At 37.4% G+C, this 20,429-nt stretch overlaps 1 protein-coding gene across 1 annotated transcript in view; it reads left to right on the forward strand.

The window, feature by feature from the left end:
• Vps13 (vacuolar protein sorting 13C) overlaps positions 1–19,997 on the forward strand; it is a gene marked incomplete in the record, with an annotated part of 77,161 nt that extends 57,164 nt beyond the window's left edge. Inside the window, 18 exon segments of the mRNA XM_074086412.1 lie at positions 1,990–2,114; positions 2,832–2,850; positions 3,012–3,158; positions 4,749–4,897; positions 5,103–5,234; positions 5,910–6,125; positions 7,171–7,336; positions 7,757–7,979; positions 8,563–8,738; positions 8,972–9,091; positions 9,913–10,022; positions 10,929–11,124; positions 12,074–12,223; positions 12,384–12,473; positions 12,650–12,819; positions 13,411–13,537; positions 14,280–14,405; positions 17,215–19,997. Coding sequence (XP_073942513.1) covers positions 1,990–2,114; positions 2,832–2,850; positions 3,012–3,158; positions 4,749–4,897; positions 5,103–5,234; positions 5,910–6,125; positions 7,171–7,336; positions 7,757–7,979; positions 8,563–8,738; positions 8,972–9,091; positions 9,913–10,022; positions 10,929–11,124; positions 12,074–12,223; positions 12,384–12,473; positions 12,650–12,819; positions 13,411–13,537; positions 14,280–14,405; positions 17,215–17,412 — 2,640 coding nt within the window.
• Between the last annotated feature and the right edge of the window lie 432 nt (positions 19,998–20,429).

Raw genomic sequence — 20,429 nt, forward strand, 5'->3', positions numbered from 1 at the left:
TATACCTGATATAATCGAGACCAAAACGATTGGAACTTTTAATCTTGAAATATCACGTAGTTTTATATCTGATATAATCGAGACCAAACGATTCGCATAATATTCCATGATTGCAGAAATCAAAGAAACAGAAAATTCCAGCACTCCAATAAGGTATCCGAGATGTGACGAAGCGTTATCCTATTAATTTATTCATTTTTTGCTTTATTTGACATTTGCCTCTGATGCGTCTTTCCACGGTTGTTGTGGATAACTTTGCGAAAGCACTACTAGATTAGTTGTTTTGGTTTCAATTATTGTATTGTCATGTATTTATTGGCATGCTCAGTAGGGTCATGAAATAGTCGTACATTAGTTGATCAGACTAAAATCCTTCGTAAGTTCTATACGCGTTTATTGATTTTTTTTTAGAAAACGCGTAAGAAGGAAAGTTTGGACGTAATCGTAACTTTGTAATCCAGATTTTGTGATGTACATTCCAGATAAAACAATCAAGTTGCGGTAAATATATTAGGACATGGCTGTTTGCCGGTGAGTGCAAACGCTTCAGAATGTAATAATAAGGGGCACTACGGGAGTTAGCACCTTTTTCGTTTGGTTTTAGGGGGTCTTTATTTAAACGCCGAAGTTACTATGGTGTTTTTATTTATTTATTTTCGGTGTCTCTAAATTTTCAGATTAAATTTAATTCCGCGGGCGTCACTTGTTTTTACCATGTTCAAGTTTCAGTGTCGTGTTTTGTAAGTGCCTTTTTTGTAAATGTTTGTTTTGGATTGTGTAGCCGATTTACTAATGGATTACTATGACCTACTGTAATATCATTTATTTATTTGATCACGTTTAGCACTAATCGCTTTTTTTAGTTAGGTTAGGTAGTTAGATAGGTTAGAAATATCCTTAACAGCATGTTTTGCATGATTAGTTTTGTGTATTTTTCTTAATAGTTCTGTATTTTTTTCTTCTTAATATTAAGACTATCATTTTATAGGACTACAAGACATTATGACCATACATACTTTAACGCTGAACATCAATATTTCTAAGGATGCCTTTGCAGCAATGTGGTTTTAAAGTTACGGCTTCTAAGATAATTTTACGTGCGGTTTCCACTGTTCTTGAAACGAAACATTGGCATTAAAAGTATACTTTTATTTCAGAACGTAGACGAAACTGCAACGTGATCTTCCATCCAAAGGAATATAAAGAGCCGATACTGTCTCTTTCCGAGCCAAGAACTTTTTCGGCAAGAAAAAGCTGCTATCAGGATTGGCTTCGGGGAGTGGTCCGATAAGTTCTCACTGGACGTGCCGAAGTTTCTGGAGTGGTGATATGCCGACATGAGGTAGGACGTACCAGGCAAGTCCTACTTGACTGAAGGGTATTCTGTGAATTTTCGTTTAAAATTAAAGAAGTACTAAGATATTTAATTATGTGCAGTAAAAATTGTAGAGGTTCTTAATTTACGTTTTTTTTGAATTCCGTAATTTTAACATTCATAAATATTTAGTAAAAGGTTAAAAAAGTGAGTTTTTGATGTCTCTTATGTGTTACATCAGGGAGCACCAAAGTTAGCATATTCTTCGCCAGCCATACCGTAATTTTTGTCCGAATCATCGTTTGTCATATTTTTTTTCCCACTGAAACCTTAATTATTCCTGAAATTTTTAAATGATCATTCTATAGAACTATAGGTTAGGTTTGTTTTATAAATTCTGAACAATTATTGGATTCAGAGAAAAAAGAGTTATGACATACAATCATTCTGACTTTCAACAAGTATGCGAGCCGATATGGACCCGATATGAAAAGAAAACAATCATGACCGATCTCACAACTCGCTTGCTTTGCAAGTGTGTTTAAATTCTTCCCTAACTGTGCTGCCTCGTGAACGCCTCCAAAGTCAGTACTCATTTATCGTGTCTGAATAATATAAAGATTTTATTGTGGATGTCGTACAACTTGTATTTTATTTCAATTAGGTGGCTGTAAAATCAGCTGTCATTCAACAGTTTGACAAAGATGGTGGTGTTTACTCCGTTCTTCCTCATCATAAACGAAGCGCCGTTCAACATTCAGTACCAAGAGTTGCACGCTCAGGAGATCCTTGGACTGAGGTAGTCGACGAAACATCATTGTGATATCAAACCAAAGACATCTCTCACTAGACATGGACCACTCCAAATACGGTATTTGACAACTCCTGATTTTGCCATATCTTAATATTATTATGAAAATATAGATATACAGATAGTGTTTAGCGAAGAGAAAATTTAAATCGGTTGAAAATTGGATTTATAGTGATTTTTTGAAAAATCTTTATACCTGTCTCTTTCTCAAACGCTTTTCTCTATGCAGCAAGTATGGCGGTACTGGCGTGTGACGTCACATGCCAATATGTCTTTCTCTGTCTAATCTTGAATTTCAAACCTTTATAACTTTGTTTTTTTTTAAAGGTAGCTTAAAAATTGTTTTTCTATTCGATAACAGGCATTGTGTAGTTTTAATTTATAAAACATACACAAAATAGTCAAATACCGTATTACGATTCCAAAACCCATTAGTTCTTGTTTCCGATCTCGTCGATATAGTCCAAGCACAGCTCTTTATTCCTTTGCCATTTGACTGATCTGGAGTCTTCTTATGAAATATACTGCAAATGTTATCAATCACCGGCAGTACAAACTTGTTGTGGTAGTAATTTAGGATCATTGCGCATATATCAGGAAACATTATAAAATAAAATAAATGTGCCATAGACAAAGAATAAATGACGCTTAATTTTCACATGAATAATAATATAAGGCTCCTAAAACCAATAACTGTTTGGCTAGCCTAGCTGCCGCGACTGGAGTTAACGTTTACACCCTTTTCATCGGTTGAATGGAATTTGCATTACTCGCGCGACGAAATACCAAACGAGGGTACGTTTTCAACGACAACTTCTCATAATGTTGGTTTCCATGAGTCAGGCTTTGATCACAATCAGAATAATATAACATTGCTGTTTGCAGGTAGAGAAGAACTCTAGCGCTCCGTTGTGGCCCATCGTGGAGAAGGAAGAGAAATTGCTCCTGCTGCGAGTGCTCGGGTCCTCCGATGTTTCCGCGCCGTTTCTTTACACGGAACAGCATACCAGTTGCTTGAAACTGGCGAACACGGTAAGTACATAGTACATGGTACAATCACCATTAGATATATCGAACTGTATAGTAATAGGGGTCCTTAAAACACGAGTGTGATTTCATGAAACGAGGCGTAGCCGAGTTTCATAAAGGGTCACATGAGTGTTTTAAGGCCTAATTACATACATTTGCATACAATATTTTATCTTCTCTCACACATTGAGATTGAATCTGCTAAATAAAAGATCAAAGTTAGAAAAGTAAGAAATAGTTTATTGTATTTTCATATACTTCCACGTCCCGAAACTGCACATTGTAGAGTTGCTGTCTCCGACAGGCACCCATGATACCGGAAATAAGTAAGTGCAATCTGGAACAAATTAAGTTAAAAATTATGAATATAAATGCAAACCCAAGAACAACAAACTCTAAAAGACTTTCACTTTTATATAACTATAAAATCTTATATTTATACGTACATACCTTCGTTAAAAGATGTGCGCGTCCAGGAGCTTCATTCATAAATTTATTCAATTGTTCAGGTGAAAACGTCTTGGCTTTTTTCCTTTAAATCCTTGCGATTTTCTTTTCAAAAACGCTACTAGTTTTGAATATTTTGATATATCGACTTCGTTATATATGCTTGATGTACTGTTTAGCATTAAATATTTAGACCACAATGAGGAACACTTAAACTTGTCAGACAATTCCTTAAAATAGGCCAATAGCACGTTTTCCGAAAACGAAGTAGCCTTTTTTTGCATTTTCCATGCCATAAAATCTTGATAGCATTTATCGTATAATTTTCTGGACTTTGCTGGTAATAAAATTATGAGTCATTTCCTTCGCCGCATCTAAAATATCGGGCGGAGTCAAATGTTCTTCGCATTCACTGATATCAGACATTTTTAAGTAAGAACAAAGTTTTCCCACGAAAATTCGTACAACAAAACGACACGTATGGAATGGAATGGCGCTAAAACCCAGTACATCACCGCGCATGTTCGCGCATGCACTAAAGCGGGCACTGCCACAGACAAGTGAAAATTGGAATCAAAACTTTTCGATATAAACTTTTTGGATTTATTTCGTTAGAAGAAAAGTGTAATAATATCTTTTTTTTAATATTTCGGTATCGTTTTGAATTTTATAATTCGTATTACGATATGAGAGTAGATAAAATAATTAGTTGCCCACGACTCTGTCCGCGTAGAATTCGTTCATCACTATCCCGCGGGAACTATGCCATTTTCCTGGATAAAAACTAACCGGGGCTCAAATTATCTGTATACTGAATTTTTTATGTGAACATTTTTAGATGTGAAGAGGTAACAAACAAACAAACAGAGATTTACAAACTTTCGCATTTATATTATTAGTGGGAAGTGGGATGGTTGCAACTAATAACTAATTTGGACTTTCGATCTATGTAGTATCGAATGAATGAAGGGGCTTATTGTGAGAAACTCATTTTTTATTTAAAATAATTTTATGATAGTTTAAAAAAAATAAGTTTAGACCTCTCCGCTTTATGTTCCCGGTGTTTAATTTGGTTTTATTTTAAAGCTATTGTGAAGAGGAAGAGGGTGAGGTGTGTGTGTTAGTTAATATTTCGTATTGTATCAGTATGGCGGTCTGTACGTGGAAGTGCAACTCAGCGAAGGCGGCACCTACATAACCGTGCGGCAGTACCGCGACGGCCACGCGCCCGCACTCGTCGTCAACTACTGCCCGTACACTATCACTGTTTACGAGAAAGAAAACATCAATGTCAAGTGAGTTCTTTTCCTTTCATATTTATGTATTTTCGAACTTCTTTCTTTTCGAGCCTCCACCTTTATATATTGTTATATTGACAGTTATCGGATTATGTAGTTAACAAAAAGTATATCCAGCAAAAAAGTTTGTTTCAATTTTTTTTTTGCAAAATCTAATTCAGGTCTCATGTCCATGTGGCTATATTATTTCTGTATGTGCCAGGAAAATCCCAACGATGCACAGAATGCTGTACACGTGGGATAACCCAGCGGGGCCGCGTGTGCTCATCTTTGAGGGGCATAAGAAGAAAGAAATCGAAAACGACTTGCGGCAGGACGGTATGGGTGAATTCATGTAAGTATAGAGTTCTACTACTTTCTACTACTAATGCTAGCTACGTATTGTCACAGACGTCATTACGTCATTACTCATATCAGTCTATCGCAAAGTTTACGCTAAATAAAAGTGTCATATTCTCAAATTTTTCATCATCACGGACCTATGTTCATCTCACTGCACAGGCAACAGGCACAGCACCAGTCTCCTATGAAAATGAGAGGGCTTGAGCTGTAGTTCCCACGCGGGCTTTGTGCGGTTAGGGAACTCTACGCACCCCGTCTTAGTTTTAGCTTAGTTTAAGTCCTTTTGTGCTTTTAAAATATGGGTGTCACACCTGCAAATAAAACTTTATTATTATTATTATTAAACTGCTTTGCAGGAGTGAGTATGCGAGTTTCCTTATCGATGTTTTCCTCCACGAAAAAACTTCCGATTCAAATATACATCCGAAGAGGTGCGTGCCTGGGTTTGCATCTACGATCTTCTACTGCTTATTCTCTACTAGCTGTTGCCTGCGCCTGCGTCTGCTAAGAATAATGTCTACGTCTGCGGGAACAATGAAATTTTCCGGGATAAAACATATTATATGTGTTAATCCAGGTTATAAATTACATTTGTAATATTAGTAGGTATGGGGGATTCACGGCTTTTTTCAGTGAGACAGCATCAAACTTTCAAACTTTGTTTCAGGATTGACGAAACCCACAGCATATACTGGGTATCCTTCCTAGACGGCTTACAAAGGGTGATTCTGTTCACGGACGATCCGATACTGGCGAGTGGCGCGTACACTATAGGCGAGGCTGAGCTGGTGGACACAGAGCTTGTTGTCTCTATACAGGGCATGGGGCTGTCTCTGGTCAACGACCCCGAACATTTGGAGCTCGTCTACATAAGCATATCTAGGTAAGTATTCGTAGATCAGTGGGGATGGACTTGACTGTATTGCACCAGCCTGGAAAATAAGAGTTGGTATTAGCAAAATGGTAATAATTTAACTTGATATTATTATGAAAATAGATGTTAATGTTGGCACTCAAGGGCGGTAGTGATCACTTCCCATCAGATGCATGCTCGTTTGCATCCCTCTCATTTAAAAAAAAATCACGTATTAACAGTCGAGATATGTTTTGAATCAATCCGTAGTTTTTCTCAATGCTCGATGAAAAGCCGACCGTGAACTACCAAGTTAAAGCTCGCCTTGAGAAAGAACGGATCGATTCGAAACATAATGAGGCACATCTCGACTGTTAATACGTGAGTGACCCGTGTGTATAAAATAATAGAATAGAAAACGTTTATTCGCATTTCGCAAATTAAATAAACACAAAATAAACAAGTATAAAGTAGGTAATATTAATGAAAGTATTTGCGAAATCGCGAAACGGTCAAACGGTCGGTGTATCTATTTTAACCTTTAATAAGGCCCCATTGGGCCCCATATTGGAGCATACTACCACATAATCAAAAGCAGCTATCAAATTTATACCTGATAAAGTATACTTTTAAAGGTAGTCGTATTTTCAACAATTACAATGGATATAGTAATAAGGTTAAATTTCCAAAGCAATTTATGTGGTCGGTAAATCGCCTCTACCTTTTTAAGGGTAATAATTATGTCAGTGTATCACGGTAGTGTGTTCTCTGTATAACAGATAAAGCTCAATATGCGCTTATTTTTAGAATTGGGGCCTCAATGGGAGTAATTAAAAAACGAGCCTGATTTTCCGGATTCAAATTGAATACCTAGTTTTTATCAGAGCTACAGTCGAGTTCATAAACTTGTGAGCAATTTGATCAAAAATATCTGAACACGGCACTTTTGTTAACGGCGTAGAAGCGTGTTCAGATATTTTTGATCAAATGTTTGCTAATAAGTTAATGAAAACGATTGTACATCATGGAATTATTGGTTTCTGGTATCAAATACCTGATTACCTCTACACTACAGTTCTGGGATAATATGGGAGCAGTGCAAAATCGGCGCGCGGCGGTATAAGAAGATCGAAGGGGCCAAACTCATCCAGTACGAGGAAACGTACCAGCGCTACATACTGGACAAGAGCGTTAGCGAAGCACCCGTGTCGCCGCGATGCATGATTGACGACAACATTGAGGTCGGTATCAATATAACAGCAACAAAATAACTTACTGTTAAAAATAAAAAAAAACAATTGTAGGTATTAATTTTTAAACGAATTAATATTTATTAACGGTTTTTTAAAGAAAATAAAACTCTATCACGAATAATTATTGGAGTAGACACATTAACTTTTATATTAAGAAGAGTTCTATCAGACCACATTTTTAATTTTCATTGAATTTTTATGGAATAATCAAATAAAAAAAACTAACAAAAATGCAACGTGGCCAGCTCAGCAGGTATAAACGCTCTTAAGGAACAGAAACAATAAAGAAAATATTTAATTAGGCTCTAAACGAAACAAACATAACCCATAAACTGAGATAAATTCTCTATGAAAACTAGAACATAAAAATTATAATTTTTAATAAGGCAATTTTATCTCTGTGTTAAGGTGGACTTCGAAGAAATGCGTGTCCTCAAGCCATCCCCGCGCCTCCTGCGGCGCACCCTGGAGCCCGGGCTGTGGGCGTCGCTCGGCCTGACGGCGCACTCGCGGCGCCTCCACGCGCGACTGCACCGGCTGCAGATCGACCAGCAACTGCCGCTGCCGACCTTCCCTGTTGCGCTGGCGCCGGTGCCCCCGCCGCGGTCTATCGCCAACCAGGATGCCATTGGTGAGTTGAACGAGGGATCCTGGCCCTTTACTACGTGCGAAATTCCAACTTCGTATCTTGCTGTTCCGCTGACGCTAATATTATTTAATACGAGAGTGAAAGGGGCAATACGATACGAACTTCGATTTTCGAATTTCGTAGTAGTCGCTCTGGCTTTTCGCAGGAAATATTTTTTGCAAATGATTAATTTCCCAACGGTTTCATATGGACGATTCGAGGACGAAAAATAAGAGAATATATATAGACTGTATTGACAGGGTAGCTTCAAATTCTTCCGAAATATTTTATCTTTATGTATTGTAGCCGTGCTTATAGGGAAAGTTGTTGAAAAAAGAGTCTTGACTTTGTATTGGCGTATGTAAGCGATTTAAGTTGCGGGTGGGTTGTTCGGGAGCCCCGTGATTCAGTTGGTTAGCAATTACTTTGCTCATCCGCGATCTTGCGATAGTTACGTCTATCTATGCAACAAATGAATTTGTAAAGTCGTGGGTGAGAAAATGAATTGTTCATATACTTGGTTCATTGATAACCTAAGTAACGATGGATTCGACAAATTTTTAATTTAACTGATACACTCCCTTAGGTATGAAGCCGTTCATCGAAGTTTCGATCGTGGAGCGCATAATGGAGCACAGCAAAGTGCGCCAGTACAAGTACTACAAGGTGCTGATACAAGAGTTCCACGTCAAACTGGACATGGGGCTTATCAATGCCCTCATGGGCATGTTCCCGCAGAAATTGCTCAATGAACAGGAGGCGGTGAGTAACAAAGCTTTCGTAGAAAATTTTAGGCTGTGGATCGATGTAATAATAGTTATAATATCTTGGGACAAATTACATTAATTGACCTAGCCCCAAACTAAGCAAAGCTTCTACTATGTAATATAGAAAATAACTGAATCGTGATCCACCGTAGAATATTTTCAGAAATTATTTAATGTTTTGTTATTGATTATTTATATGGTCCTGAATGATTAAAATTATTATTGCAGCTGGAAGCGTTCCAATTGGACCTCGAAAACGCCAGGCAACCTCTGGAAGCGTTGGCGGCGATTGGAGTAGCATCTGATACTAAAAACTTCTATGACAACTTACATTTATCACCACTCAAGGTAAGTAAACTTTCATTGAGGATCCTGGCTTTTCGCTGAAAATATTTTTTCAAATGATTCATTTGCCAACTGTTTCACATAAACAAACTGTTTCTTTTTACTATAAACTATATAAGGAATATCGTTTTTATTATCCTATTAAGAACAATCGCAGAAATTTTTGTGTTTTAGAATCTATTTTTATTTTCTAAATTTTTCAGAGATCACGCTATGATAAGGTACTATTAAATCCCAGAATCTCAATAGTTTAGCCTAACATTTTGTACAAGTGTCATTATCGCAACGTCAATAGGAGACCACGACGTTATTCTTCGCAATTCCCACTGGAATTTTGTGAAATCCCAGAATCTAGTTCAACTGCTTGATTTAATCCTTCACGCGGGTTAAGTTGCGGATAATATTTAGTGTTAAATATTGTTTTAAAATAATATCTTTATTCAGTTTAGGCTAAATTATTTTAATTACAACAGAAAACTATAACCGAGTCAAATAACTCGCCCCTCGCCATTCCCGCCACAAAGGTGCCCATAACGCTCGCGGCATTTCCACGTTGGATAGCTATGGACAGCCTTTGCACCAGAAATGACTCGGAGCGAGGGTCCTCCCCTTTTTGCCTTTTTGGGCCTGCTAAACTATATTAACTATTCAGAACCATGCTGTAGAACTCTAAAGGTTATGTTAGATTATAAAACAGTTGGGAAACGAAATATTTGATAAAAATATTTCCGGCGAAACATTTGAGAACCTTTTAATTTCCATAGAAAGTTGTATTAAACTGTATTCTTTATTTATTTAACTTTTCATACTTGGTTTTTGTTTAGGTCCATGTGTCATTTTCGCTGGGCGGAACGACGCAGCTGCCTACGTTTGTTGGCACTGTCTTGCAGAGCATTGGGGTGACCTTGACTGATATGAACGACGTTGTTTTCAAGTAAGTCATGGTCATGTGTCCTTGAGTATCTCCGTTTGATTTCGGCAAGGCTGAAAATCTGGCAAAAGGAGTACTAATGTATGATTGAATTTAAAATGACTATTATTTGGTTTGGTTATGATAAATGCTAAATGCTGTTCGTGTCAATGACAAGACAATAGATTCACTATAGTTTTAATCTCGACGTAATATCAACCATAACATCTAGTGAAAGTGTAATAAATATCCCACTAATATTATAAAATGCGAAAGTTTGTAAGTGTGTAAACTCTTTATTGTACAGTCGAGTTCATAAACTTGTGAGCAAAAATTTTATCAAAAATATCTGAACACGACTTTAACGGCGTAGAAGCGTGTTCAGATATATTTGATCAAGTTTTTGCTCACAAGTTTATGAACTCGACTATACAAAAGAAAAGAAACAAAATACAATCTTGTAAGTTTGTTTGTTACCTTATCAATTCCAAACCGCTGAACCAATTTAGATGAAATTCGGTATACAGATAGATTGAGTCCTGGAGAAGGACATAGGATAGTTTTATTCCGGAAAAATGCATAGTTCCTGCGGGATAGCGATAAACGAATTCTACGCGGACGGAGTCGCGGGCAACAGCTAGTCCGAAATAAAATGTTACTTTTTCATAGAATAATACATTACTGCTAATAGCTATTCTAAATAAGACATCACTCGGTCCTCCGCAAGAAGGCATTATTTGCCAAGACGACTCTAAGCACTGCTTCATCATTTTTGGTATTGATCGAACTTGCAATTTATATTATGATTGGTTACCTATTTGGAGTCTCTGTTGATACCGGTTTAGATCTAGATGTGCGATGTGTAAATAAATGTTTCTCCATGGTTTCTCTCTTGACTTCATCAGCCTTGACATAATGATTCCTTTCCAGATTATCTTACTACGAGAGAAACTACGAGTTCTTATCGCAGAAGGAGCTGATATCTCAAGTGCAGAGCCACTATACGGGGCAGGCTCTGAAGCAGTTGTATGTGCTAGTACTTGGGTTGGACGTCATCGGCAACCCTTACGGGCTCGTCATCGGGCTCAAGAAGGGCGTTGAAGACTTGTTCTATGAGCCTTTCCAGGTCAGTCGGATCACACTAACAACACACTGCATCTGCTCTTAATATTTTTGGCTGGCCACCCAAACTGTAAATATATAGTCCGCGACCCTAAAATACCCCTAAAATTGGCATCAAAGTAAAATATAAAAAAGAACAACAAATACTTTTTACGACTTGATTTAATCAGAGAATACCCGCTATCCATCCCAATACCACCTGCGAGCCATCCCAATACCACCCGCGATCCAAATTTGGGTCACGACCCGAGGTTAAAAAACGCTGCCATAGTGTATAGGTAAAAAACTTAAGAACATTACCGGTTGTATGTAGTAGTAACGTGTCCATATAGATAAGTCGACGTTCTATATTCGAAAAATGACTTAAGTCCCATATCAATTCTGTGCACTACTACATACAACAGGTCATCTTAAGTTTTTTACCTATAACAGTTTCTAATAATGGGCACACTCCTTTATCGGCGCTAGCTGCCTACGTTACAATCGGCCGAGTCCTGGTACGCAATCAAAGTCGGACTTGAATTGCAACTTAGCACAAGAAGACCGCATCGACCTTAACTAGCCAGTCGAGTAAAGTACCTCACTAGTTGTTATTATTACGCTATCCTAACATCGTTGTCTCCGGCATATAAACGCTCTATGGCTAGGCAGTGGCCAAGAGCCTATCACAATCAGAGGGCGTAGGTCTTAGTTTCTTGTAGTAGTCCGGATGGGGAAAAAAAACCAAGGTGCGAGTCCGGGGTCGAATCCACGATATACATTGTGGTGTAGAGACACACTTCCATCCAAAACATATATATATAATCATGTGTCATTAGCGTAAAACTTCAGTAATAAATCATACATATATTACACGAGCCGGATGTTTCCATAACTCCCATCCTTATAATATAACATAGTAGTAGATGTTTACAGCATAGTGACGGAATTTCTAATATTTTCCTTTTTTACAGGGTGCTATCCAAGGTCCAGGCGAGTTCGCGGAAGGACTGTTCCTGGGTGTGCGGTCACTGGTTGGGCACACAGTGGGCGGCGCGGCGGGCGCTATGTCGCGCATCACCGGAGCCATGGGACACGGGCTGGCCGCGCTGTCGCTCGACAAGGTCAGGACCCATTGGTGGGGCACACACATGTTTCCGATCTATCCGCTGTCGTTGTTCATGAAGCGAAGATAGTGTCGCGGAATCTAGCACGGTGATTTAGTTCACGGTGGTTTTATGGTTCAAATAATTGTATTAATTTTATTGTTTTCTTTCCGTGCAGGATTATCAACGCCGTCGGCGGGACAACATTAACAAGCCGCCAGCGAATCTGCAGGAAGGGCTTGCAAGAAGCGGAAAGGGTCTTGTGATGGTATGACATAACATTTTCAACAATACAAGAAAAACTATTTTTAGTAACTAAAAGAATTTCCCTGCGCGACCTTACGATAGCTAAGCTTATGCAAAATATGCGTAATGTTCATGCATGTTCGGTGTACGAAGCTTCGTTTAAAAAATATACTACTATCTGTTTTATCTTCACTACAGGGCGTATTCGACGGCGTAACAGGCGTGTTTACGAAGCCGATAGAGGGCGCGCGCGAGCAGGGGGTCGAGGGGTTCTTCAAGGGGTTGGGGCGCGGCGCCGTGGGGCTTGTGGCGCGCCCCACCGCCGGGGTCGTCGACTTCGCTGCCGGGTCCTTCGACGCCGTTAAGAGGTCAGTACATGGGAATCATGGGGTACATATTTTAACGGTTAAATGAGAACTACCTACAAATTTCAGGAGTAATGCAAAGTAAAGATAGGAACCAGTGGTTTAGGGCATTGCAAAATATACGTCACGCAGACCTAACTATCACAAACGCAACACCAAACACTAACACATTGAGACCTCTTTAAGAGTTCATTTTCAAAGCAAAACTAGCGCACAAAGTTCCCAAATAGTTCGAAACACGTTATTATTGTGTTATCGTTACGCTATTTCTCTTAGAAATATGTGTTCACTTTTTGGCTCTGTGTCGTACGACTGTACAGTGGAGTTCATAAAGTTATGAGCAAAAATTTGATCAAAAATATCTGAACACGACTCTATTGTTAACGGCGTAGAAGCGTGCTCAGATATTTTTGATCAAATTTTTGCTCATAACTTTATGGACTCGACGGTATACAGTCACCCGTCCTACCGGCCGGCCGGGCCCTAGAAATAGAGTCGTATCAGATATTTATGCACGGTTTGTTGTGTCAAATATAGTACCAATGTACTGGTCTATGAAAGTATCGCATGTTTCTTTACCGCTTTGGTTGGTAGGGCCGCGGACTTTTCCGAGGAGGCAACGAAGCGCCGCGCGGCACGTTACCTGCCGGCCGAAACCGGCGTACGGCCTTACTCGCGCCGCCACGCTGAGGGGTACAAAATGCTCTTCGAACTCGAAAAGGTACGTATTTGTGACTTGCGACAGCAAGAGATATTGCTCAAGACCCACCTTTTTCTAAGAGATATTGCTCAAGATCGAGGCGAGAGTCCACCAGTTTTGTAATTCTGGATATTATTTCAACACATTTAAATTTCTTTATTCATTGAACAAAATCATAAATGTTTATTCTGTAAGAAGGCCGCAAAGAGCTCTTTTACGTGTCACTTTTTTGTACTACCAAATACCATCATTGCTAAGAGGAATATGCCGCAAGGAACATAGCAGAAAGTTTTTTTTTTTTTTTTTTAACATAAATTATGTTACAATTCTCTTAACTATTATATCTAGCAAAGCAAAGTAAAATAGAAATCCTTACTAATGTTATAAACACGAAAGTGAGTATGTTTGCTTGTTACGCTTTTACGCTTGAAATACTCAACTGATCGTGATGAAATGGAGACAGTCTTGGGACCCTAAATGGGGATAGTTTTTAAGTAAATGTAACGTCATAGCTTGCTAGCTATTGCCGTACAATATCTATAGGAGAATCGTGTTTTGACAGCTCATGAAAAGTAGGTCAGTTGATTAATGGTGTCGTAATCCCTTTTGTGGCTGAGATTACAACTAGCCAATTAAACCACGAACTTTAAAATAGAAAAAATAATAAGAAATAATGACACTGCAAAACGCATTATTCAGATTTCGTTCCTCTTATATCTTTATCTGGTACTTCCACTGTTAATTACTTATTTATTGTTAATAGGGCAAATACGTGACAACAGACTCTTATGAAGCCCACGTGTGGGTGATCCCCGGCAAAGAGGTGGTCATGTGCACCGACAAGCGGCTGATCTACTTGGAAAAGAACAACGTGTTCGGTGGCTGGCAGGTACGTCACCTAAAAGGACTTGTTAGATTATTTTCCCATAATATTTTTTTCTTTACAGCAAAATTTATTCTAAAAGTCTACTCAGATAGACGAGACGGGAATAACGAGGTGGAAAGATGACGTGGGTTTAGTCGTGGGCAACTGGAGGTCTAAGGGGGAGGCCTAAACAGTGGATGTTCTACTGCTGATATGATGATGATGACTCAGATAAAATGTATCGACAATGTAATGAAACGTCCTAGCCAGGGTTTGAAATCGGTATCAAAAATACTGTTTCTTTTGTAAATACATGTTTTAAAACTATTCACGTGTATATACGATTTGTTAGATGAATTTCGCGAAGGCATTATTCAGTCGCAGCGAATTTCAGGGTTATACTACTGAAGTATATGATATTTGCTACTTTTTTATTCTAAACCATATTAATAATATTATAGTCACCCGCATTAATATCTGCCGACGCGGAGCGTGGAAAAATATCTGACACGTCCTACTGGCTCTAGAAATAGAGTTGTATCAGATATTTACGAGTATGCATGTTTATTAAATGTGGAGATTTTACTAAAAGTTACAATCTCATTTGTAGTTCAGATTTTTGTGACATTTCGTTAATAGTTTTTGTCTCCTTTAGACTATATTTCTATCTATCTATTTAGGTATGTTTGTCCGTTACCTAGTAGAAATAAAACATGATTTGCAAATTTTTGGAACTAGGTTAATTGTTGTTAATTGTCCCGTGATATTTATTTATTATTAATAAAGTAATTATTATTGAATTCCCCAATTAATGGGACTGAGCGTGGCTTCGCAAAGATACAAGGTGATATTCCATTGTGATTCTCCAGCGCTCAATATCTAATTTCAATGCGACCATTTGAGTACACTTTAGCTGTAAGAACGTACACGTCAACGTTGCCAAATGCCTCAATAACTGTTCAGATAAAAAATTATGGTACATGTTCCTTGTTTTGATGAGATTATTCGAACATTTACTGACCTACAAAGATATTCAGGCGACCACAGTTAACCAAGCCGTGTATAACACGATTTTACATCACGAGTTCAGACAGGAAGAAAATACAATTTGGAATATAAATAAACAAACTGAAAATATCACTGGAATCCATTTATTATATTTACACGCATTATGTATTACATCAATGTCGCCTTACGGTATCCAGTGAACTCTCACTACCTGACCTACTTTTAATGGTGGAATGTTATTGGAACTAAACGTAACTGAAGCCTTGACGAAAACAGGAAAAACGCGCTTGTTTAAGCACTTTCGCTTGTAGTGTTAAGAGCGCAAACATTTTTATTTATTTTATTTAGATGAATGTCACTATTTTAACTAAAAAAGGATTTGTATATTACTTTTGTTATTTGACCCCACACGTTTCGTATTGAGAATTATTTAAGTAATGAAATCTATAGACCTTAGAATTACTTGCTGTGGTCGGTTAGTGCAGTTTATTTGTTCCTTTCTTGTTCACTATTTTAGAAAGTAATATTGCTTCCATGAAATGTTCAAATGTAATATTGAAACTTTCACGATTTTGACTTACAATAACCACCACCCGGAGTTCAATACGGTGAAATTTGAAATAAGGTTTTAACCGTGATTCAACATTTTGTGTTTATAGTAAAAAAAAAAGTTAATGCTGGAAAATATAATACGTTGCATTCACTGCCACCTGACTTCCACAGGTGTGCCACCGACGCACATGTGCGTTCAAAATTCATGAATAATTATGACAGCGGCACGGGGTGAAGTTCCGAAAACGCATATGTGCGTCGGTGGCAGTGAATGCGTTATTTTTTAGAATAAGTCTAAAACAATTTAAGATGTTCATACTTTGTTGAAATTAAATCACAAACTCATCGTATACACTCCTCAAATTAGGATCAAAAGACACATTGAAACAATTTAGTTAAATTCTTAAATTGTCCACCTGCTCCGTAATTAACTTAGAACATTTATTCGTCGAACGCGCGCGCATTTTATATGTATAAAGTACGAGTGATTACTAGATTTTGGTTACTATTTCGACTACCCTTTGGGGTTGCCTTAAGACGTATCTACCTTAGTTTTTATAATGTATTATAGATTCTCACTATTGACGGGGCCACCGACCAATTACGTGCTGAAGCATGGCTATATCGCTACTTACCTCCTAGTCTAAATACGGAACTCCAAAAACCACCCATGCGAAAACGGCAGGGCGGTATTTGATAAACTTCAATCTAGACCTTCCGATTGAATCATGAAAATACACTTGGGAGCAAAGAAATCAAGCCACCCTTGCAAATTTACACGTTTTCATGATAACACTTACGAACTAAAAAACATAAAAATCAACGTAAAAATTGTAAGGGTGGCTCGATTTCTTTGCTCCCAAGTATAAAAATAAATGTGTCTTAACGCTATAGAATAGAGCTAACGGGCTTAATGAAAACATGTTGTAGGTATCTGTATTTGAACCATTTTTCAATCAACCCAGTGAGTTATCGTTAAATAGGAGGGTGTGCGATCGACCGTTCGCTCGCAAAATTGCTCAAAACTACCGATTTGAGGTGGGCGCCAATATACTCACATAAATAGGCCTATTTCCCTTTTTAGATCACTTCCAAGGTCAGTTTCGCAAACTAGTCCACAGAAACTTACGATAGATGAAGTTGAATTTTAAATGGAGTGTTGGAGACTCTTCTTCTGTTTGATGTATTCTAAATTAGGCTATACTAACCTTTTCCACGACTTCAATGGTACAAAACAGAAACTTGTAGACAAGTAAAACAAACTCCTTTGCAGATCGTGTGGACTTATCTCTGGTCAGAAATCCCAGAGGTACCAACGGCCGTCAGCAAGGGCGTATACATACCCACGACGAAGAAAAAAGTATTAGGAATGTTCCCTAGCTCTGGTTCGGGAAAAGTCATTTTCCTCTACGATGAGCAGCAAAAGAAGTATCTCCTGGCGCAGTGCGAGAGACTGATGAGATCACGTTGACATGAGTCTGTAGAAAGAATGACCCCACCGGAGTGGCTCGGGCAACTCTTTCTACTTCTATTTGATTTCCGCACCGCGATGCTTTCGGTCGCCTACCACTTTAACCTGCACCATGTTAGCCAGCACGGCTTCCGCTAATCTCGACTGTCGCTGTGCTTACTCTTTCATATCGTGTATCAATGTATATTTATCGCTAAAGCTACGTATGGAGGTTGCTGACGTCTCCATGTGACTTTTGATATATTTTCTTACAACGTATAATTTTTACGGAGAAAAGGATTTTATTTGTTCACGTCAGAAGATTTAGTACAAGTCAAGTGTAAAACGTACGAATGAATCATTAAAGACGCTAGATGACACATTTAAAGATTGAACATTTACCCTGATTATTTAATGTGCTCTTAGTTTTAAATTCGGCAATGTTGTCAATATTTTGTTTATTCTTGCATACTTAAGTTGCTGTTGTTGAGTAAATTAAACAAAATCTACCTTACCACATACTCTGATACCTCTTGTGCTCTTTTGTACCTAAACATACGTATACAGGGTCTCTGACCATGGGGCTTTAAATTGAAGGTTCGATTCTACTCGGATAACTAAACAACTTTTGTTTTGTAACATTTTTTTTGACGACCAGATGGCCTAGGGGTTCGATTCCCGTGTCGAGGCAGATATTTGTATGAAAAATACGAATGTTTGTTCTCGGGTCTTGGGTGTTTTATATGTATTTAAGTATGTATCTATCTATATAATTATATTTATCCGTTGCTTAGTACCCATAACGCAAGGTTTGCTAAGGTTACTTTGGGACTAGGTCAATTGGTGTGAATTATTCCGTGATATTTATTTATTTATTCATTTTCAAATAACTTGAATTTAGATCATTTATATTGACCCTCAAAGTTTAATCGTTAAATCAGTGTATCGGATATAGCTGTGTTATCGCTGCAGTGTTGCGCCTTCAAATAATTTTTGACATTTATTTGACATCTCTAAGATATAGATTTATCAATATACTGTCAATTTATTATTATATTGCATACATTGAAAATTACATTTAATCTGCATAAAATAATGAAATTAAGAGTAGTCGTAATTTTAAAAAGTTGCAGAATAAAAGTAGCTCAATGGGGAATGGATGAAAGTTTTAGAAACGCTTGAAAAGACCTTCGATTGGAATGACCTTTCTAATTAACAGAAAAAAAACAGATGTTTAATTAGCATCAATTAATTTAAAAAATGAAAGGGGAAAACTCTTACCGACAAATTACAATAGACCCATAGAAGCTCATGTCAATTTGTATGGGCGTATACATGAAAAACAGGGTTGGCATTTCCATGTTGGTATTATCCGGACCGGTAAAGAGTGTCCACCTGTCAAAACAAACGAGTCAAAGACACATTATTTTTTTCTGGGCTATGGAACAACCCGTAACCAACCGGACCATCGTAATTTCGTGGTCAAGAAAACTCTTTCATTTCTTATAATTAATTGCTGTACTTAATAATCTGTTTTTTTGTTATATAGGTTATTCCAATCGATAAAAAAAGTTTCAAGTGTTTCTAAAATTTTCATCCATTCCCCATTATGCGAGTAGAATCGAACCTTTGATTTAAAGCCCCATCCGGGTCAGAGACGCCCTGTAGTGCTGCATTTAAGACCATGTTTTAAACATTATTAGTTGTTAAATTTTATAATAAGCCTGTCTTCCGTTATGAACGCAAGGTTTAAATGTGTTCAAAATTTAGACCTTTATTTCGTAGTTTTAGGAACAGTTTTTGTGCTGTGAGTGATACCAGAATATTGATTTGTTGATTTTAACAATACATTTTATGGGAATGTTACAGTGTACAATCATTAAATACTTAAAATATCACGAACCTACGCCACTATATTTAGTTACGGAAGTTTGCGTTGATTTCTTAAATTGTTTATTGATGTTCTACTGTGTGTTTATGTATGTAAATTACAGATTAGAGAATCTGTTCAAGTTGGTGCACACGTAACAGGCCTAATAGTACAAACCAAACTCGAATAACTAATGTTAAGTCACTCATTTTGTCCGACTTCATTAAATATTTAAATGTTGATTCTAAGGCGATCCAAATATTAGTGCCTTAATGTCAGTGTTTAGAAAATGTTAATGCTCGAATGAAACTTTGTTATGAAATTTGTTAATTGGAGAATATTTGAAATAATCATGGCTATAGTATTATATCTAATTATGTCAATGTTTTGTTATAAACTGATGAATTCGTATGCTATGCTTTTCGGTGTGATTGTATCGTTTGCCAACTGTTTACCTAAGTACAAGAAAAGCGATCGTGTTATTTATAAAAGACAGCCATTTTTAATTAGGCTTAGCGTCCGCCGACAAAGGATTTGCTAGTGCGTGGCTTGTTCGAACCAACTCAGAAGATGTAAATTTTTGTTCATTTTAGAACGTTTACTTTGTTAAAGCATTTACTTCTAAATGTATATTCTTTGTAATCTATACTTATTGCACAATTTGTTAATGTTTACTTAATTTTGTCTTCTCAAGCTTGTGTACGATTGTTTCGTAATACATTTAAGAAATATTTAATTATTGTTTTTTATTTTATTACCAATCCCTTACCGTCCCTATCGAGATTGAAGGGCCTGTTACATCATTGACACTTACATACAGTAAGGTTAGTCCAATATGAGTGACAATCTTTCGCGTTTAGTTTTGAAACATTATTTTCAAAACAATATAAAAAATTAAGTACATAGGCAATCATACAAAATAATAAATGTATAAGCCGTAATACGCCTAAAGTTGTTACGTACAAACGGAGTTATAAAGTGTTTTATATTCAAACAATAAAACGGATATTCTCGATGATGGCTTACGTCGTCTGAGTAATGGCATCTCCGCTTTACGGACGTTAAAATTTAGGAAAGCCTCGTTTAATTTAATACTCCTGCTGAAATCAAAGCGACATTCTAATATAACGGGGGGGCTATGTCACACACATTGTTTTGTCTCGTTTCT

Source organism: Choristoneura fumiferana, chromosome 4, assembly GCF_025370935.1.
Source record: "Choristoneura fumiferana chromosome 4, NRCan_CFum_1, whole genome shotgun sequence".
Lineage (NCBI taxonomy): Eukaryota > Metazoa > Arthropoda > Insecta > Lepidoptera > Tortricidae > Choristoneura > Choristoneura fumiferana.